We start from the raw sequence: 23024 nt of genomic DNA on the forward strand, positions 1-23024 counted from the left end.
CTCATTTATGTTTCCTGAAGACTCATCATGTCCTCCACACGTCAACCACATGATGTGTTTTGGGTTTTTTTTTTTCAAAGACAGATTTCTTTTTATATTGAAAAGCAACTTTGATATCAGTGTTGCTGTCTCCACCACGTAAGCATAAAAGTCACAGCCGGATGTAAGCGGTAGAATGGTTTTTGAGTTCGAGGCTATCAGCTGAAGAAACAAGAAATTAAAGGCCAAAATCAACAATGAACTGAGGACAGATTTTATCTTGCTAGCAGCCTAATACTCAATAGATCTTTCCTTGAAATCATAACAGTCAGGAACAAAACCAGCTCCTTAATGCAGTGTAGATTTCCATTGTGCCACTAAAATAATTCTGAGTGGAAATCTGGGAGTCCACCAAATCCTTTGGGGATTTGAAATTGAAACCTGGGGGTCATTTGGACTCGTGGGCTCTTCTTGGTCTTGATGGAGAGAGGCAAGATTGTGGCAAGGGGTGGGTGAATCAGAGTAACATTGTAACAACGAGGTCAGTGTTACTCACGTTGCCAGTCAGTGCTGTATGACACTGTGACTGATATGTTTAAGTTTTCACTTCAACAACAACTCAAACTTATAAAGTCACACTGTTTCATAGTTATTTTTTTTGTTATGCCATTCAGCACTACATCCACTCACTGAGCACCAGATATTCAGGTGAACATGCCAAATACGTCTGCTATTTATTTACTATCATTTATTTACTATAAGAGTACTATTTCCTAAAAGCCCAGGTTTTCATATAAAAAAAAATCTATTCTTATAATTTCTTTAGAAAAAATGATTTCACAGCTAAATTTATTGTATCCATGGCGATGCTGTTTTTTCCCCCCATGTTGACATTTCTCTGAGTCAAAATGACTTTTCCGATGTTATCGTTAAAAATATTAAAATACTCTGAACTTTACATCATCTGAACCATACGCAAAAGAAAATTAGACCACCTGATCACTACCTTCTCACATTGACCAAATATGGATCAGTTCACATAGCAGCTTCCTGTTCATATTAAAAATAATCTAGTGGTTACCCACAACAAAAGACTAGATCAGAGTGTGACAGTGAAATAAAAACACCGTTTTTTTATGACTTCAAAAAATTTCAGTTCTATGTCAAATTTCCTGATTCACTCAAAACAGGAACAGAAGTAGGTCTTCCTATTTTTAGACCTCCCAGACGTAAACTGAAACGTGGCTGCTGTCAGCATGTGAATAATAGCAGTAGGCACATTTGATTCTGCTTTACATAATACCTTATTTAGACTGACATTTTGATAGAAGCGGAAATTTGAGATTCAACTCCTCCTCCACCTCCTTAACATAAAATTGAACAAAACAAAAAAACAATTCAGCATCAGAAGAAAAAAAATGAGTAGGAAGGCGATGATAGGTGATTCTGATTTTTGAGGGGGAATTCATTTCACCAAAGGCCAAATGCTGACATATAAATGTGAGAGGGGATTTCAGATTAGACTGTCGAGTGTTAAATCATGATGAAATGCAAATTTGTTATGACTGTGTGGCTGTTCGGTTCCACTCGATAACAAAAGGCTCAAAAATGCTGACATTTAGAAACACAAAGAAAAATTTGTGCCAAATCTCCCCAAACGTCAGTCAGTCTGTGCACTTGTGGTGGTTGGTTTGGATCCATGCATGAGAATCCCCATTCTGCTCCCCTCTCACATTTGACCCCTTACTTTGTCCTCGCATCAGCTTATCCAAAGAATGGGAGGCTGAATGGAGAGTGAGGGCGAGGCTTCAGAGAGAAAATCACTGAGAACTCTCTGAATGACCACTTAGAAAGAAAGAAAGAAAGAAAGAAAGAAAGAAAGAAAGACAGAAAGAAAGAAAGAAAGAAAGAAAAAAAGAAAGAAAGAAAGAAAGAAAGAAAGAAAGAAAGAAAGACAGAAAGAAAGAAAGAAAGAAAGAAAGAAAGAAAGAAAGAAAGAAAGAAAGAAAGTAAGTTGGGCAGGTGTTTGAGATGCTTCAAAATAGAGTATGGTATGTATGTGTTTGTGCACACATGCATGTGTGTGTGTGTGTGTGTGTGTGTGTGTGTGTGTGTGTGTGTGTGTGTGTGTGTGTGTGTGTGTGTGTGTGTTTGGAGAACGATGAGGCCAGACCAGCGTGATGGAAAGCCCAGCCGACTGCTAACACAAACATAGCAGGGGGAGAAGAAAGGGAAGAGAAGGGGGAGGAGGGTGTGGAGGTGGGAAAAGTTGGGGGAGGAATGACTCAGAGGAAGAGTGGCTTGTGTCGGGTTAACAACAATGACAGCTGTCATTAAGATAGTGATGTAGGCCAGTGCTGATGACCAGGGCAGAGGACCTGTTTACACTGGAGTCCATTATCAAGTTTGCTCAGCAGTGAATACCTCTATTTTTTATGCCCTCTGGTCACCACGAAACCGTCGCTGTCACCTTCAGCCTGCAGAGAGGAGAGACTTGAGCCTGGGCAGAGAGAGAGAGAAAGAAAGAGACTGCGTGGAAGCTGCTTTTCAGGGATGTTTCACACACTTAGAAAACAGTGGGGTGTGTGTTTGCATCATTATCATAATTGGGGGTGACTGCTTGGAGTGTGGACGGGGAGGTGTCAGCACTCCAAAAATTCCCATTGGACAAATTATGTGAATGAATGGATGAATGAATGAGAGGAGAGGCCGGCTGGGTCTGCTCCAGGCTCCTGAGCAACAGATGGAGGCCAAAGAAGAGCAGATAAGCGCGATCTTATTGCTGCGCGTTGGCGCATTCACCGTCGCTGTTGAGGCCAGGAGCCAAGACAAGACTGGAATCTCTTTCTTTCTTTCTTTCTTTCTTTCTTTCTTTCTTTTACCTTGAAGACCCCCACCAGATACGAGCAGGCCAAAGATGGTCTGGGTTGCTAGTGTTTTCTTGCTCCGTGGCTGTGGATAAAACGTTCAGTTATTTACTAAGTACTTTTGGCTCTCTTCAGCGAAGCAGCCGGCGAGGAGGTTACTCTATGTCACTGGAATCTGCGCACAATGGAGTCAGACCCCCGCACCCCGTCACCTCCCCCTGCAGCACCAGCCTGTGAACCCCTCTGCGAGAGCTCTGGTTTTTACTGACCCCCCCCCCCCAACTACCCCACACTATCATCCATCCACGCAGGTCCTCGCGCTCAGCGGTCCCCCTTACGGCTCCCTTAAGAAACAACAAAAACACCAGCGCTACACTCGGAATCCACCGCAACTCCTCCTTGTTCACCTCTCTTCCTCCTCTCCTTATTTGTCAGCCACCCCCCCCCCCCCCCACACACACACACACACACACGCACGCCCCCTCCCCTTCTGAGCTCGCTCTCTCTCTCTCTCTCTCTCTCTCTCTCTCTCTCTCATACGTACAGCGGCGTGGTTACCATGGCAGTGGTTAAAACACGGTTATTCTCCTGTTCTCGGCGTATGATGTTCACTCAGCATGATGTTGGTTGCGCGCCGGCTGAGCTCTGATTGGCTCTCCCGTGTGTAACTCCTGCGTGTGCTCTGTCCCGGGATGAGACTTTTACCATCAGCTGTGAGGCGAAGCTGTGAGAAGCTCTCGGAGACGCGTCGCACACCTGCGGCTGGGTGGAAATAGATGGAGGTGACTCGCACTCCGCCGATTGCTTCACCTCCTCTCGTGGCCCACGGGGGAGCGCGCTTGTAAGCTGATTTGACCGGTCGATGTGAATGCCTCTCCGGGATTAGAGGGCTATTTGGGTGAACCACGATGTCCCGCGGCTTGGGCCAGCACTCACGGTTATTGTTCATGCGCCGGCGAACGCACGGTGTCCGGTCTCCCCCGGTTCATCTCCAGTAGCCGTACAGCTCCGCTTCCCGTGTCTCCTCGCTGCTTGGCTCCGGTCTCCTACCCGGTGTGGACAGAATAATATGACTTCCTGGCTACGCACATACGACAGCGCCTGTCTGTGCCTCCTGCTCTGCTGTTTGGTGGTCGCTTTCAGCGGAGAATCCTTCAGTGCCGGTGAGTGGAGGCTCATTGGGGGCTAATTACATCCCATCTCAGCAATTAGACTGCATCTTGTAGCTATCACTGTGAAGCGATCATTAGCGTCCCCCACATCCCACATTCTCTGTAGTCTCTGCAGGAGGTCACGCAAAAGACTCGTAATGAGCATTTGTTTCATGTGGAGGAGTTACAAACTAGTTATTGATGAGAAGTAATGACAGCCTCACTGCAGTAGCAGGTAACACTCCAGCCCTCTTTGTTGAGCACATTACCGAACATTTAAAATTAGAAGTTAGGCGATTAACCTTCACAGTCTTTTTTGCCAGAGGCCAAGATTTTTAACTGGGTGAGAGTGCGCTGTTAGTGATGCTCAGACCTGCAGCTTTTCTCCTTTTGTCCTACATTACAACCTCACTGAAGCTCCCTGGAGAATAACTCTGGAAAATTAGATTCCAGCAGATAAATCACTACACTAATTCCACTACAAAAAGCCTTTCTTTGTCACTCAGTAAAGTCTGAATCCTTACTGTATTTTTTTCTGCAAACCTTGCATAGACATATCCTGTTTGAGTGCCTAGTTATGGACTCCCTACATATGCACATTCTCACTAAATGATTGACTAATTAGATGTGGTATGGATGTGTGTATTGGTGTTGGGCGAGGGGTTACTACTCCAGCAAATCCAGTACCTGCTTCCAGATGGTGGCTGATTTGTGCTGAACAGCCTCTTATGAGATGCTAAGTGGTGCTCCTATCATCAGAAGTGTCTAATGTCCACAGGGGTTCAGCTGCATGGCTAATAAGTGTTGACACACACATTCTTTCATATGCTAATCTCAGATTCTTCCCTCCTCCTCTTGCCGATCTTTTTTCTTCTTCCCTGCAATCATTTTTCTCTCTCTGCCTCCTCCACCTTTCGTCCTCCCTTCCTTGAGCAGGTGACAGCGTGTGTCGGTCTCCTGGCATCACCTCTTGTACAGACTGCCTCAGCCGTGGGCCACAGTGCGCCTGGTGTTTCGAAGAGGTAGGAATGCGTACGAACGTGTGTTTGTGTGTGTCAGAGACAAACGTGGCAGGCATTGGACAGCATTCCTCAGATGACACGAACCAAAGCTTTGATCCAGTCCACAAATGTGAATATAATATGAACGTTAGAGCTCGGCGGCCTGCGTTATGACTCATGTGAGTTGCGCCGGCCGCTCGTGTGAATGTTTCCATGCACGTTTTCTCAGGCAGAAAGCAGAGACAGAGCCACTTTTCCATCCATGTGTTTAGTCTCCACACACTTACACATATTGCTGCTTCCGCCCATGCCTCTATCTGTCTGTGTGTCGGTCTGTCTCGTAAAGAGCCCACCCCGAAACAGACGTGAGGAGCTGTAAAGCTTTCTGGTGCCACACCAGTAATAACACACAGATAAAAAATACCAAACCAAACTGTCAGCATGTGTGCATTTACAGACTTCAGGTGCTTTCCCACCCTGTAAGTCCTACACTTCTTGACATCATCAAGTGGGGCTGGGTTCACTGGTGTGTGTGTGAGCCCTCAAACATTACCTCCTACACACACAGAGACACACACACACATACAAGGTCATATAAACTCACAGAGCCATGCTTGGATAAGTATTAAACAGTGCCGGTCTTGTTAATATGCATGTTCACATTTGGCTGTTAATATTCAGAGTCCAGTGAAAAGACAGACTGTGTAAGGAAAGTCCCAGAAAGTCAGTCTGAAACTTTTTGGCATTCAGAGTTGTTACAGGGCATATTATAGCCACAGGGAACACCATAAATACACACAATCCAGTCCAGGTTTCAGGTTCAGGTCCTGGTCACATAGTTTGCTACAGTTTCAGGTTCTATTGTAGACCACGGTTTTCCTCAACCGTGTGTTTTTAAAAAAAAATTTCACTCTTTCATCCCTTATCTGTTTCCCCCTCATGCTTTTTAAAAAATGACTGATCTCAGTCTGGCCCATGACAGATTAATTACAGTGTAAATACACATATTTAGGGGTGTAATTTTACGGGGGGGGGGGGGGGGGGGGTTGTGCCACTTCTTTGTATTTGTGAGTTTTTTTGCTACAGTACCAAAGGTCACTAAGCCTCTCCAAAGCTATAAGGCATGACACTGTTACATTCTGCCGTTGTGGCAGCTGACTATTAGGAGAACTTAATCAAGAATCTGAAGACAATAAGGGCGCCTAATCACATTTTGAACTGTCCAAACTAACACTGAGCAAATTTCCACCGTGTTGGAATACACAGAGAATAAATCCGGAGTAAATCCAAACAGGCACCTCCACCTGGTGCTTGAAACTGATGAGTAATTTCAAGGGTCCGATAGCAAAAAACAGTCATGGCTCTCATGTCGGGGTAACTCCATCAAAAATCAATACAAGCACACTGAAAGCAATCAGAATGAAAAATGAAACCACTGATTAATTGTGAAACTGGTTTCAGTATAGCATGTTTCCCTGAGTGGAATAAACGAGGGAAGACTTTGCACGTCTGTGACATCAGGCAGGTGCGCAGAGAAAGAGAAACGGATCAAAAGTTGCCCAACGGCTCCAGAAGTGTTGCAAGTAAATCCTTTTTTTTGAATGTTTGTCAGTGTGCAGGAGTCTGCAGCATGTGTGAGTCTTTCACTACATACTTCACAGTGAGCAAAGGTTAAAAAATTAACTAATGGGTTAAACATTAACTAGATTACAGCCTTTAAACGCAGAGTGTTAGGCATACATTTTTGAATTGATGGAGACGATGGAGACATCGGCACAAGTGTAGAGAAAATCTATAATTTTTCTTCTGACCTTGAAATTGTTTACTCTCGCTCTTGCTCCAGACGGGCTGAAGGAGATGTGCTCATCATACAGATGAGATTACAGCGAAAACATGGCTTCCTTGTATGCTCTGTTTATAGAGTTTAAAATTGCAAGTGAGCTATACCCTACAGACTTTTGTGATATTGTGCATGTGAAAAAAATGCTCTCCTATATTAAAATTTATAATGTTAAATAAAATTGATGAAATTCAAACATGTTGTTTTTTGAAACATACACTTCATTTGAACTTGTAACCAACTAACTGGGGAACATATCCTACGTAATTTTGATAAAGGGCAGTACGTCTTTAACAGCACTCTGAAGCCATTATTACCTTTTATTATTTGCAGTATATAAAATAGTGTAGAACCCAGAGAAATCTGTGAAAGCAAAGGGGAAAGAAAGGCTGAAATCCAACATTGAACGGCCTTGATTTGTTGCCCTCAGGCAGCACTCAATTACACAGTGGAAATCACTGAATGGCTTTTGGAGCACTTTTAAAACCAACGTCAGCCAACAAACAGACCGTCAATGTATGCACACTTATCCACAATGAAGAGGAGAAAAAAGGATTTATACAAGATGCAGAAATACAGTTACAATGGGTGGGCCCAAGCTCATTTAGGAGGGTGCAAAATTGACCAAACAAAAGTCCTTTTGGAAATCAAGGACGCCGCCTCCTGTGGGCTGAAGAAGAGACAGACCATCTCAACCCCCGCCATCTGTTATTTGTATTCATTAGCGCACATGTCGTGAGTGACTTACATGTGCAAAGGCACCGTTAATATTCAATATTACAGGCTTTGAAGTCACATGTGCTCTCATTGTTGTTTAATAAAAGAAGGCTTTGCTTAATTCGTCAAGATAATGCAAAATGAGTCCTCTGTCACCTTTTGGAGACATTTTTACCTAAAGTGTTGTTAGCGTTTTGTTGGAAGTGAATTTGCTTTTTGGAACAAAAACAATGACGTTTCAGGTTGTATTATGTTTTTGCTGTTTTCAACGACACGTTTAAATTATTTGCTCATCCGTCCATTCCCACATCACCTGTGACGAAGCTTTTGCAGATGAATTTACAGTGAAGGTGAAGACTGAGACAAAGTATGGTGGAAGCAAGAGGTGTTTATTTGCCCACATGTATCTAACGCCATGACAGTTAGTGGTAGATCAAGCTTTCCAACAGCAACAACAATCTCTTGTCTAATGACAAATGGCAGCTTTAAATACTCTCAGCTGTTTAGGACTAAACCATTATTTACTCCCAGGTGAGTTTACCAAATTGTAGCATTCCACCTTCTATATACAATACACAATCTGAGTTAATAAATAAATACATTTTATCATTCTCTGATAATTAAATATGTTATATTTTAACCTTATACCTTAACCCTATTAAAAAACCACCAAAAACCCATGTATAGAGATTTCTCACACCTCCTTAACCCATGGCCTCTCCTGGAACCTTTAAATGTCCGGACCACTGGGGAAATATTTGCCCAAACACCCTGGAGAGGACACAGAAAAGGTCTTTGCACCAACACTTTTACCTGTAGACTTTAAACACACACACTTGCTTAAGTTTTACTTGGCAGTAGACCTTATTTGCTCCAGTAACAACCTTTCCTCACAGACAACCACCACACTTCTCAGTGAGGAGCAGCTGTGCAGGACCTGGAGCAAAAGGCCACCTGCTAATTATTAAATAACTCAATAAATATTCAATAAATAATTAAACCTCTTGTGTGCAAATGGTTATTGATGTGCAAGTCTATCCTTAAAGTGCAGTGCTCAATAAAGTGCTTTTAATAAAGTGCAAAGGTGCTTCTAAAGTGTGCAAGTTACCACAATACAAATTATACTAGTAAGGAAGCCCTCTTCCTTACATCATCCTAACTCGTTTTAGATACAGGGTTGGATTTTAAAACCAGCATATTTTGAATGAAGGGCAAACTGACCATTTTGAACTTTATGTTTTCACCTGTAGGGCTTTCTAGATGGGGCGGGGCTAAGTCAGCGCTGTGACTTGCCAGTTAACCTGCTCAGGAGGGGCTGTGCACTGGAGTTCATGGAGCAGTCAGAGGTTAAGGTGGAGGTCAACGCCACCATCAGCAGCACACAAGTTTCCCCAAGAGACATCAGCATCACCCTCAGACCAGGTAGATGACGTGATAACTTGGGTTGGGCGTAAAAACGATCAGACTCTCTTAATAATGTGTTCAGTATGCAGAAAACACACCATTGCAGCGATAGTGTATTATTTTGTGTGCCCAGCAGGGCAGTTTGTGAATGTGCTGAACACCAGTGCAATATCAGAAAATAAGAATGTTCTTGCGGGAAAGAAAAGGAACAAAATGTGAAAAATCTCACCTTCTTTAAGGATCAGGCCATAAGACCTCATCCACATCACATGCGGTGCTGTATTTAGTAGCTCAGCAGCACAGCGAGTACTGCCTGCAGCGCCGTATGGGAGCATACAGCACCAAGCGGTGGGTGTTCAAATTTCCACTGACTAAAAGTGTTAACAGTTTCCGAGATGGGTGCTTCAAGAATCACTGTTAGTGTTTAAGCCTTCAGGGAAAAAAACTATAATAAAGGCATCATTGTGGAGAAATGGTGCCCTAAGCACTAAATGAAGTCACAGTCCCAGTGTGAGTGTGTGTGTTGTATTCTGAGCTTTTGGTAGCTGGTTCGGCTGCTGCGAATAGCAGTGCAGTTAGTCCCCTTCCACTGAAATCGCTGTCCTTCCTCGTAATTACACACATATATATATAGATGAGCAGCAAAGTGAGAGTAAAGGGACGATGCCTTGCAGTCCGGACAGTTCAGCCAACCTCTACCTAACAAATGTTTCACTGCATCTCTGCTTCACGTAGATGCTGGTGCTGCAGTGCACCATGCAGTATTTTTGAACTTTTGCTCATTGCAGTTTATGTTGTGCGTGTGTGTTTGTTTCTAGGTTCAGCGGCCAGTTTCATAGTGTCGGTGAAGCAGCTGGAGCGTTATCCCGTGGACCTGTACTACCTGGTGGATGTATCGGCTTCTATGCAGGAAAACCTTGATCAAGTAGGTTTGAAAATGCTTGTCTGTCACTCTGCTGCTCAGTGAGTCAGTGAGGATTTGTTCCACGCCTTCTTCTTGAAGGTTCTATATATAAATATAGCTGCAAGGACTATTTGCTGTGTAAAAACATAATTAAGTCAAGGCTTGCATAAATGAGAAGTCTCACCAGGATCTATAAACAGTAAGTAGGCCCAGTGAGATGGACACTGACTTTATAACTACTACAGATTAAACTTTTTTTTAAATGAAGCAGAGGAAATGGGAAGTAAATCAGCTTCTTTTTTTGTCTATTGTGCCTGATTTATTCTGGATCATCTTCCAAATCTTCTTATTTTATATCCTCTTGCACGCCTCCTTCTTTTGCTCTTCCCTTCTCGCCTGCTGCTCTTTACCTGTCCTTGTTCTACCTCTCCAACCTGCTTTCTGCGTGCTGCACAGCTGAAGACGGTGGGTGTAGCTCTGTCCCTTCGTATGACGGAGCACTCCTCAGACCTTTGGCTGGGTTTTGGCTCATTTGTGGACAAGCCTGTTTCTCCTTACATCAACGTTCATCCTTCGAAGATCCACAATCCCTGCAGGTAAGATCATTTGTTAGCTAGAGTCGGCAGATACAATGATACACTCGAAGAGGGATGTCATCATTTCAGTGATCATGTAAAAAATATATACAAAGATGCATAATTTAGCTTTTTAGTTGCTTGGGGGAACATTGTCATCAGGATAAGCTGAGCATATAACAAATAGCTCTGCAGTTCCAAATCTTGCAAACAGGACCTCATTTTTTAATTAATTAATTTATTTTTTGTCTCTCACAAGTGATTTTGAAATACGCTGTCGACCAGCCCACGGCTTCCACCATGTCCTTAGCATGACAAGCAATATGAGCGAGTTTACGCGGGTGATCAAGCGCCAGCGCATCTCTGGAAACATGGACACACCTGAAGGAGGACTAGATGCCATGCTGCAAGCTGCGGTCTGCCAGGTGGGCATTTGTTCATATGTAGTTTGCGTACATGAATGCATATAAAACTCCCTCAGAGGCTGTTAGTGACGTATAGTGATGTGTTTTAACAGCACAGGACCAATTAATGTAGTTTTTCCACCCTTACTCGATTGTGCCGGCTCAACCCTGCATTCTCATAATTGTTGTTGCTATAATCCATCAGATGTATTAGTTTAGGTTGCAGAAATAATCAAAGGCTTCCCTAAAACAATATCATCTACATGGCAACATGTGTCACTCCATAGCCTGTCTATATTGCCTCCACAGTGCAAGTTACCCTAATGCTCACTACATACCACTGAGACTTCTGGCTTTTGAAATGTGTTTTAATAACAAGCTCCTCTTAATTCAAGTCATTATTTGGTAAATTCACCTTTGGATGCTGTCACAGCACTGAGTCTGTGTGGACAGGTCTGAGTCATGGTGGCACATCTGGACACTGCAATTGTACACCACTCCTCTTTGCAAAACTCCTCAAGCTCTGTCAGGTTGCACAGGGTCAGGCATGAACAGTGCTTTTCAAGTCCAACAACAAATTCTCCATTGGCTTGAGCTCTGGGCTTCGATTCAACCACTCCAAAACACTCACCTTGTTGACTTTAAACCATTTCCGTCTAGCTCGTGCCTGAATGCTTTGCGTCTTAGGTTCGCGTATTAGGTTGGAATTCTCTTGGAGACTGAATCAGATGGTCTTTCAGGATTTATCTATCATTGCTGTATTCATTTTATGTTTTGCCAGAGATGGTGTGTTTGCCAAAATATATAGAATGTCTGTTGCTACCTTAACAAAGTGTCTAGTGTGATGACTTAAAAAGTTGATTTTGGTCTCATCAGACTAGAGACCCCAGACTCCCACATGCTTTTAGATGAACTTATCCCCTCTCTTCCATAAAGCCTGAGCAACATCTCAGGTGCTGAAGCTTTTAACTCCTTCAGAGTAGTCATAGGTGTCTTCGTGGCCCCCACCTTACTGGTGTCCTTCTCACACAGTCACTGTTTGTGAGGACGGCCTGCTTTAGGCAGATTTACACATGTGTTTTTTCTTCCAGTGATGACGAATTTAACTGAACTCCAGGGGATTTTCAGTGACTTGTACGCTGACCTATAGTTTTCCTAATCTTTTCCCCGACTTGCTTGGAGCGTTCTTCTGTCCTCATGGTGTAATTGTTGCCAGGAATACCGATTAACCTTGACTGAATCTTTCACACACAGGTGTCTTTATACTACAGTCACTTGAGACACATTCACTGCACTTTGGTAATCTGCACTTCATTAACTGTGAAACTACAATTGGCTGGAGCTCTGTTGAATTAGTTCAGTTACTTTAAAGGGTTTGAATATTTATGCAGTGACTTATTTATTATATATTTATATATTTTTGATTAATGTTGATTAATTTAGCCCTGTGTCGAATTGGCGACTTGGTGTATCCCGCCTCTCGCCCTATGGTAGATAGACTAGATAGATAGTCTATCCACCACCACGACTCTGATAAGAATAAACAGAAGAGAATGGATGATTAATTTCCTCTACTTTACACAGTTTCTTTAGTGAATTCTTAAAAAGCCAAATTATATTGACCCTGATTCCATCCCAGCCAAGTGGTAGAGTAGACGCTGTATATGTAAATCTAAGGGGTGTTTTCTAATTGTAAGTAGGTGTTAAATCTGCAAATGTAAAAGAAGCGTTTACTCTTTTCTGGAAAAATAGTGGCACCCTGAAAGCAATGCATATTGCCACAGGAATCCCACTAAGTATTAACTCCACATGTGGGGTATGGCAGACACACACACTGAGATTCACAGTTGCTTACATTATAGCTTCTGTGGGGGTTATGTGTCACACCATGCAGGGGGCCCCTGAGTAGCCATGTCGGAGAGAAACACCACAGTGGTCATCAGTCTAGAAATAGACTCCATTATGCCAGGCCTACTCACTAGGTTTCCCTAAATACACACACACGTGCACACTGGCCCATTTTCTCACGCTGAGAGAAAGGAGTCACTGTATGAGTCACAGACATAAAAATCGAGACTCCCGGTTCTTTATTTAATTGGACATTACAGAAAAGCCTGATCATCACCGAAAATAATCCAGTTCACATGTGTAAAATGTTTCGCCTTGCATTTTTTCCCACACTTGTAAATCCTTAAAATGTGATGCATGCACATTTTTCCACATCACTCCGTCATGATTTAAAGGAATAACAAAAACCACTCTGCAAAAACAGGCTGTAGAGACGTTCAATAGATCTCTGCTTGTGTTTGAATTTTTTTGGTATTAGGATGAAAATATGTAAGTTTTGCTAAATTAATGGCCAAAAATAACATTGCACGTTGCCTTCCTTCTGCATTTTAGAGGGCTGTTGGTTGGAGACCAGAGGCAAAGCGTCTGTTGCTCCTGATGACCGACCAGCCTTCTCACCTCGCCCTGGATAGCCGGCTGGCAGGGATCGTCGTGCCACACGATGGTCTGTGTCACCTGGAGGACAACGTCTACAAAGGCAGCACCAGGATGGTGAGGAAACTTGCAAAAGCTAAAGCATCAAACTTTAAGTTCACATAATCTCACTTTAATGTGGACCAGATGAATTACTACAGGCTTTGAGGTGACAGGAGGTTTACTTTGCTTTTCAGGATCATCCCAGTTTGGGTCAGTTGTCTGATAAGCTCCTTGAAAACCATATCTACTCCATCTTTGCTGTGGAAAAGCAGCAATACCAGTGGTATGAGGTAATGTGCCCCTACACGTGCACTTAGTAATATACTGAGAAGGCATACAATCAGCCACAGATTCTCAAGTTTTGACTCATACATATCTTGCTCATTTCAGGAGCACATTTGAGAGGGGAAGATTTTTAAAAGCATTACGTTTTTTTCTACTCTCGTCTCCCTTTCCTTTTCCAGGAGCTGATACATCTGCTACCTGGCTCCTACCTGGGAAAATTAGGCCTCTTCCAGGCTCCGAATCTCATTGACCTGGTGGTGGATGCATACAAGGTACAAAGCACTCAGCTACACCTCCCCTCGTAGGCTCTTTGTCCTCTTTGTAGCGTCTTATTCATTCTTTGGACAAAGACGGGAACAAGTGAAAGGTGGGAGAGACGAGAAGAGCAGCACTGTGAGAGCTGGAATCACAACCCCACACATTCCTGGCTCAGAAATGTTGAGACAAAGTTTGCTGCCGGTCTGCTGAAGCAACACAAACTTTTGTTGTTCTCCTTGACTTGTTGAATCATGCGGACTGAGTAATAGCGCATGTCCTGTTTGAAAAGTGCGTCCTGTTTATGTGTACCCCAGAAGTTGAAGTTTGAAAACGGGGAATGCAAGAAAAATCTTAAATGATCTCAAACTTAAAGTGCTTAAGTTTGGGGAAAATTGATGATGGGGAGAGACCTAAAGCCTGAAGAAAGAAAAACAACAACAGGAAACAACACGGACGAGAACTTGAGGTTACGGAAGGTTAGGTTTTGTATGTGTGTGTGTGGGTGAGTGAGACTCACCACGGGGTTAATTCTGTTGGCAGAGTATAATCTTGCCTCAGGCACAGCGCTCCATTGTTTGCTTCGAGAATCTGCCGAATCCACAGAATCGGGTGCGCAGCCACGCATACGTGCCGAAACACACACACATACACAAACAGCGCCGCCTGAACAGAAGCTGGCATTATAATGGCTATCAGATCCCCACAGAAACCATGTGTCCTAATCAGAGAGGGACACAAAGATGCTATTTTCGGCCCCACCTCCTTGTTCCCATAAATCCCTGTATTTCAGGAAGAAAGAGAGGGCGACAGTAAGGGCTTTCAGGCAACATGTGACAACTTTGATTAATGAGCCTCTTTTCCCCCCCTTTCTTTCGTCATTGCTGTTCACTCACACAGATTACGTTCATTAAAATTTCAAGCTGTTCCTAGCATTCCCTTTTATCTTAACCTACATTGCTTTGTAGTCAGCACAGTAAGCTATGATAAGTTTCTTTATATCAGGCTCTCAGTGTAATGCTGCTTGTCTCTCTGTTTTCGATGTGCCCAGAGGTTGTTATCAGAGGTGGTGGTGTCCGTGTCGGTGGAGGACAAGGCGGTCAGCAGGTACTGGGTGTCTGTAACTCCTCTCTGCCCCGATGGATCCACTGCTGCAGAGCACAGTTGCACGGGGGTGCAGCCCGACCAGACGGTAAACACCCAGCAGCGTCAGAGCCACCAGAGATGTCACAAGGCATATATTAGTTGTATCAGATTACCCTGACATACACAAACGCCCTCGCACTGAGAGCTTTACGTGACAGAGAAGATTTGGTAAATAATCCGAGCTGAGCGGATTACACGGACTGTATTTAAGAGGAAAACATTTCCATGTGATTTCGCGACCTTTTCCTCCAGAAATCCCTACCTCACCTAACACGAGAGCCTCGATACAGACAAATAGGACATTTATATTTAGAATGAGGTCATTGGACTTGTACTCCTTAATACCTGTTCTGTTATCCAGCAGAGAAAAAGAAACCTTCACCAGTGCCGAGAGCACTTTTTGATATTTCTCAGCTGTGCACGGTAGTTTTTCTACTTAAGCAGCATGACTTTATCAGAGGTTACTATAGCTGTAGCAGCCAAAGAGACCTTTGCTTTGGCACTAATTATAGCATCTTCAGTGCATTTGGGAATGATTTTACTCCCCTTAGCTTCCTGCGAGACTTCTTTCATCACATTTTGGGGTTCTAAACTTTTATTGAACCTCGGCATACTAAATCACTGCTCTACAGAGTTACTCCACTGTACAAAGAAACTCAGGCCTTTTAATCTGTGGGTGGATTAGAGACGAATTATGGAAACAATTACCAGAATGGAGATAAAAATCAATAGAAAGGCTGACTGTGAACTCAAAGCTTTGGCATGCGCAACTTTCCACATCAGCCAACAGAATAATTGTTCAAATTCAGCCTAAGAATCCATTTTCCTGTCCAACTGTTTGAGCTGTTAGGGATTTCTGTAATCATGCAGCCAGATTTGGCTTATTCACACCTTTTAGATTTACAGCCTCAGTTTGGTGCAGAAAAATGATTTCTGTATAATCCACATCGCTGTGTAAGTGTAGAGGATGTTTAAGATAGTCTCTCTGATGTAAATGTCTATGTCAGCATGCTTACAACAATACTGAGGGCCTGAGTTTAGCATGTTAACTAATGAGGATGGCATGAGATGTGGTCATTTAGTCGTGAACAAAAGTAGTGAAGAAACTGGAATTTCTACCTGCTGTTGCTAGGCAAACAAGACACTCTATCACTAAATCGATGAGGTTCATAGCATAAAATATTACGGTAGTTCTTTTTGAACTGGGCCATGGTGGTGCACCAGATGACCAACTGACCTTGCCGCCCACATAAATATACAACTAGAACACAGCTCTATCCCTCTTTCAACATCCCCTGCTGCTCTTTATAAACATATTTGTTTTACGCAGGTCTACTTCAATATCACAATTGGCCAGCACTCCTGTCCTGATGACGGTAAAGATGAAGATGTGACAGTCATGGTCCGTCCCGTGGGTTACAACGAATCCACTGTTGTGAGGATCCGCTCTAAATGTCAGTGCACATGTGGACCGGCGGGACAGTGCCGTGATGCCAACGCGTCACCATGCAAACAGACCCAAAATGGCAACAATCAGGAGGAGAGGCCGAACTACGGGATGATGAAGGACTCGGATTCAAACAAGAACTGCAAAGCAGATGGGTCTGATGTGGTCTGCAGTGGCCGCGGAGTGTGCGAATGTGGGAAGTGTGTTTGTGAGCAGAGCAGGCTCGGTGCAGTGTACGGGAAATACTGCGAATTAGACGACTTCTCCTGCCCTTACGAAGGAGGGCTGCTGTGTGGAAGTAAGAGGGGCACACTCTGAAAATTAGTTCATAGTGATACTGCTAATGTCAAGATGACTAGTGCACGATTTTTCTTCGTTAACTTCTCTAATGCCTTTTCCTCTCATCTCTCTCCTGTCTCTCAGGTCGGGGTGTGTGTGTGCTAGGTGAATGTGTGTGTGAGGATGGATGGACAGGCGATAGCTGCAACTGTCCCGTCTCCACAGCAACCTGCCAGTCATCAAATGGCTTGCTTTGCAGCGGGAGAGGGAAGTGTGTGTGTGGTAAGTGCGTGTGCGACGACCCCCAACACTCCGGAGACTTCTGCGAGCGTTGCCCTGCGTGCCAAAGCACCTGCCAATCATACTGGTAATTAGCGACTTATATTTAGTACCGCAAAGCACGATGGGAGCTCCGACAGATCGAGCTGTATGCTTGAAGTTGAAACTGTAGTGATTTGTTATTTCTGTTTGCGTTGCTTTGCCTCTTAGGACGTGTGTGGGCTGCCACCTTTCTCATGGTCTGACCCAAGAAGAGGCGGGACAGTGCAACCACACCTGTGCACCGCTGGTCGGCTACATGGATGACATGTCAGGTAGAGCTGGTGTGATTCAATTCAATTTTATTTATATCGCACCAAATCACAACGACTGTTGCCTCGAAGTAAATAATAGAGAGAAAACCCCATCATATGACCCCATATGAGCGAACACTTGGCGACAGCGGGAAAGAAAAACTCCCCTTTAACAGGAACAAACCTCCAGGTTCAGGTTTACATATTTGTAGTTTTGTGGACACTAAAAAGGTTTTTTTCTTTAATTGAAGCTACGACAGATTTAGCTGTTTTTAATAAAAGCCTTGGCTCAGTTTGAATTTGCTCTTGGGTTTGAAATATATTACTTTGTATTTACTATTTAACAAGCAACCCTTAGAGCTGCTTGTATTCATCTTTTTTTGCTAAGTTTGGCAATCTATAAAAGCAACATTGACAAGTTACACGAAGTGCTGTTGCACATGTTGGCAGTTTATTGCCTGCATTTTTGAGCCAAAGCCATTTGGTTATTTAGAAGCAGAGCGACAGATGGATTTCACTGAGAGCTGAGCATACTGCATGATAGCAACATGTCAATCACAAGGTAGCCCCGAACTAAACCACATCCTGTTTTAACACCTATTATACCTTAAATAATACAATCATTGAAAATGAATGAAATGAAAAAAGAACACCATGTTTTATTAAGTATGACTTAAAACTGTCTTCAGGGGCCATAAACTCACAAGGCAAGCATTTGCTGAAGTCATAAAAGAAGTGAAAAGTTGGGTTTCCCATAGATAACTATGTATCCTGACCTCGTTTTGCAACCAGAGATGCCACCCCCTGCTGGCCACTAAAAAGACTGCCTCTACATCACATTCTTTTTCATATACAGTTAGAGTTGCATTTCTGACCACCTGATGAGTGTAAGCCTACTATTCACTGACCTTTTAGCTCAGTTTTGTTCTCCACTGACTCCTAAAAAATCAGTTTCTTTAGCTTCAAAATGCTTTGTCTAACAGTTGGTCACTATTCGAGAATCAAGACCCCAGATTACTGAGAGGATTTGTATAGTCAGATTCTCATTGCACACAGATCTTCAATTACTTAATTTGGTTTTACTAAAATAAGGTTGCCTTCATGTCATACATTGTTATGCACTGAGCACTTCTTCTCCACTCTCTTCTTTTCACTCCCCATGTGTTTATATACCGCTGCAGCAGCATTAAATTCATCACATTTGTGTCTTCTCTCTCCCTTAGTCTGTGTTTTGTCTCCCTATGCTCTCTTTTTCTTTTTGCTTCTGTTTCTTCTCTTCTCTTTCCCTTCACAACCCCCACCCATCAAGGCAGATGGCTGCCCCTCCCTATGCCTGATTCTGCTGGAGGTTTCTTCCTGTTAAAAGGGAGTTTTTCCTTCCTACCACAAAGTGCTCGCTCACAGGCAGGTCACTTGATTGCTGGGGTTTTCTGCAGAATTCTGTAGGGTACCGTGTAAAGCACCTTGAGGCGACTGTTGTTGTGTGATTTGGCACTATATAAACAAACCTGAATTCAATTTGATTGAAACAAGAGAAGCTTTAAAACAGTGCAGCTCTGCAGCAGCAGCACCACTCTGATCAATTTTTTTGTTTAAACTAACCCTCCAGGATTTGTTCTGGATCTTGGATCTATGTCTGGGTCTCACTGCTCCCTCTCTCTCTCTGGCTGTATTTTCAGGTCAAGCAGGGGAGACGTGGATTCACTGCATGTACATCAGTAACGACAGCTGTCGCAACAGCTATCGCTTTCAGACCAGCTCGAAGTCTGGTCAGGCTCAGCTTCTTATTAGCACAAGACCAGGTATGAAGTCAAAACTCACACACACACGCTTTAACTTGGGGTGATATCCGTTGATACCTCTGCTGCACTAGTGCACCCTGGTGTATTTGAGTCAGCAAGCCTGCTGTCAGTGTTACAGCTGTAATTTAGATTTCCCCTCAGTTTCCATCTCACTTTATGGATTTTTTCTTTTCAATCATCCACAAACACACACACACACACACCTCCTCACGCACAAACACGTACACACAAACACACAATTTTAAACCTCACAGTTCACATTTGCCCTCAGTCTCGCACACATTATTATTGCACATCTAAGTGTTACAGATCACCCCGCCACCCTTACACCCCACCCTTTTCCAATTTTTGGAACAGCACTGCTTATTATGCATCTCCCCCCCATCTCCCCCTATCCCCTCAAGCTTCCCTCCAACCACCCCCCCACCCCCCACACCCAACGGGACACTCTCTTCCTGCTCACACCCACTCCTCCCGGGTGCAGCAGGAGCCAGGTCTCTATGGTAACTCTGTTACAAAATGTCAGAGCAATCTTTGGGCTCTTTGTGTCGAGCAATCAGCCCGTCATCCACACATGCTCCCCAGCAGATACACAGCCAGCTGACTGTTCAGTACCGCAATAGTGGTACAGCTGCCGCCGAGCGAGCTCTGTGTGTGTGTGTGTCATATGTCATTTAAATGAGTAGCTCTGCTTTGTACTGCCTTTTTGTCTCCCCTGTTTTTCAGTGGACAGTCTCTTTCCTCTTTTAGTAACTTTTATTCAAATTCATTCATGCAAGTCCAACGTTTACATCCAAAACATACCATACCCAGCCTACACCTGGGTTTAGAGCCACTGAAATATACCTGATTAGCTCTTCACAGTTTCATATTGCTGAATCTGTACTTTTAGTTTTATTTAATCTGTACTTTCATGTTGCTCAAAGATGATTTTGATCAAAAATACTCCAAACTTTTGTCCCCATCAGTGAACAATACAATGTTATAGCTCTGCACAGTAAAACTGAGTGCGTTTATGTGTATGTGTCTACAGACTGTGTCAGCAGCAGCCTTCGGCTGGTGAGAACTTTCTTGAGCGTGTGCGCCCTGACCGTGTTGTGCGGGCTGGTGGTTGTGGCCGTGTCCCGGCTGTTGCTGCAGAAGAGGCGGTGGTCACCAGGGGGCACTGTTGAAGATGCAGGGTACCATTGCACTGGAAAGGTTAGCTCTCTGATATCCTTGAGGAATTTCTCAGTGCTGTCTGATTTTAAATGAGAGCCAAAGTGTCCCTGGAGCCCTGAGCAGCAAAGGTTCATTAGGATATTTATGTGAAGTAGTACCGGCAGCTGAAACCAGCAGTGAGGAATGTGAGTGTGCTCTTAGAGGTACAGCTGTGTTTTACATTTCCTCCCAACTCCCAGCTCAGCAGCTACAGTTTCCAGCTTTCTGACCTTATAATGACATACAGCACTTTGGAGAAGAGGAAGATGGGAATTTCTTAGCAATGGTTACTGGTTAGGGGTGGCGAGGGGGGTTCCTGTTTATGGCACTGCTGCAGATCATCTTAATGATACTGACGATTGTGGACTGTGTTTAAGAATCAGGACCATCTGTCTGGTTAACATTTACAGTTCTTTGCTGATTTTTTTTTTTTATGACATTTTACTGTCAGGGGGAAGTTTTGCTTTTGAGTAACAAAGACTTACTCTTCACTTCTCAGTCATGGGAAAGGCCACATAGACTTTGAGTTTACCTGCCTAATATCCACCAAGGGTTAAGTTTAGCATGTTTAGCCACATGCTGAACTTTCAGTAAATAGGGGACGCATTTAGATTTCAAATAAAGCCACAGAGTTTCTGTTAAAAGCTTTTCCACGTGGGTGTTTGAAGCAGGTGAAAATGCTATAAAAAGGGGAGGACATTAACCAAACCCAGTGACCTGGTGGCTGTTAAGAGGTTAAGATCCTCTGTGTACCTGAAAATGACCCTTAACTCATAATCTTGGCTTTACCAACAAATCTTTACCAGAAATAAATCACAATTAAACAGACTAACACTTTGAGTTCTCCACTAATATGAACACTCACAAGCTGTAACCACGGAAACATCTGTCACACATGACATGTAGGAGTCATGTGGGGGGAAAAGGCAACTTGTAAAGCATTATGGGAACCGTAGTATGTAGTATTTTGGACTAATAGTGAAGAAGTCTTCTGAAGTGAGCATCTGTGTTCATCTCAGACTCCAATATTACTGACTGCATATTTCTGTTGCCCCCTCCCCTTCCCCACCAGGATCTGTCATACATTCCTACAACCAATGAGAAGACTGTCACCTACAGGAGGGACCATCCACCTGATCGCCCTGTGGAAATGCACATTCAGGTTCCTAAGATGCCCCTGGGTGACCCCTGGCAATAAAAGGTCATAACAAAGGCAGTAGAGACATATAGAAGCAAAGCTGGACTCAAGGCTTCTTTTCTGCCTCCTAACCTTCATAAAACTTTAACCAGCGGTACGTAGTACGTAGAGACTCAAGCGAAGTAAACTATGAAACCTCCACGGGATTTTATTTGTTAATCGAACTGACCAAACTTTTATTGACTGTGTGACTGACGCGGCCAGTATCCTGGGAATCCTGGAGATGAAGACGAAGAGCACAAATTCCCCACCTCTTCTCCTCCTTTTGTAGGAGCAGGGAAGCTACTTCACCTTTACAGGGTGAAAGTTGATCACTCCGCGCTTTTTAGCCATGCACTACTCTAGCATGAGTAAGTGTGCATGTGTGAGTGTGCATGTGTGAGTGTGTGTGGTGCAGGTGCACATATGCTTTCTATTTATTTGATAGTGACAACACTACATATTAATAAAAAAAAAAAAAAATCATGTGACTGTGCCAGACTACAATAATCCGACAGTACTGTCTCCCTGTCTTAGTCTGCCCCCATGTGGTCAGTGTAATGTACGACATTTTCTTTCAAATAACACACATTACTGACCTCAGCTGTGTTGCCTTGCATACACCAAGTGACTAAGCAGCTTGCTTTTATTTTATTGCGATTACATTTTAGTCACGCATGGCGAATCTTGTCGTTTAATGTTTTTATTTCTGTTAACATCGGCTGCATTGCAAATTAGTGTTATATCATGGCATTGTGTAATGACAAGCAAGAATACTTTCATTTGATTGTCTTTTGTTAATAATCTGGTTAGACTTGCACTAGAACAATTGCATTTTACTACTGAAAAGTGTGGGATCTCTAGGCATTAAAGGTACCTAAGTGTGTTTAAAGCTAATTCACTGGAGGAGTGGATTAGCTCCACTGGAACACTGGAATGACAATGGATATAGATTTATATTTTACATACTGACATAATGGCAGTTGTATCATCAAAAGCCTGAGAATGTGAACTCTGTATCAGAATAATGTCTGCATTTACCTGCTGTTTCACAAGTATAGACTAATACACAAATCTGCTCCAAAGGTACTGAGATCAGAGGTGGAACTTCACTCTTCAGCAAATTTAAAGGATTAGATCCTCTGAAACCAGAGTGCCAGTTTCGTGACTTGTTGAGAGACTTTGCTTGCCCACTCCTGTTCCTCTTTTTTTTTTAACATGTTGTTTACAGCATTAGCTGCTCTGTTTTACTGTAACCTCGGAACACTAATGAATATTTATTATGATTCTATTATATTTTTTATGTTTATTTGATTTGTTATGCTATATTTGAGTAGCGGTAAATAGGTAGTGAATACTGTGAGCTGTCTCTGTTTCTAAAACTGAAATGAATTCAGCAATAAGGTATTAATCATCTCATCTTACCGGGCATTATGTTCGGAGTGACAACAGCACTTTCTCTGTAGTTTTGCTGTCGATTAATGTGTAGCATGACTGTTTTCATTCCAATAAAAATGTGCAAGAGTTTTTAAACT

General features: G+C 43.2%; 1 protein-coding gene across 1 annotated transcript; it reads left to right on the forward strand.

The window, feature by feature from the left end:
- Positions 1-3374: 3374 nt before the first annotated feature.
- Positions 3375-23024, forward strand: itgb8 (integrin, beta 8). Its single transcript, XM_080862388.1, has 16 exons — positions 3375-4009; positions 4934-5019; positions 8806-8977; positions 9778-9884; positions 10320-10459; positions 10698-10863; positions 13243-13401; positions 13521-13616; positions 13791-13883; positions 14918-15058; positions 16343-16757; positions 16883-17105; positions 17228-17331; positions 18990-19112; positions 20146-20312; positions 21385-23024. The coding sequence occupies exons 1-16, from the start codon at positions 3916-3918 to the stop codon at positions 21508-21510; spliced, it is 2412 nt and encodes an 803-aa protein (XP_080718514.1). The 5' UTR covers positions 3375-3915; the 3' UTR covers positions 21511-23024.

This window comes from Rhamphochromis sp. 'chilingali' (genome assembly GCF_963969265.1).
Source record: "Rhamphochromis sp. 'chilingali' genome assembly, chromosome: 17".
NCBI lineage: Eukaryota > Metazoa > Chordata > Actinopteri > Cichliformes > Cichlidae > Rhamphochromis > Rhamphochromis sp. 'chilingali'.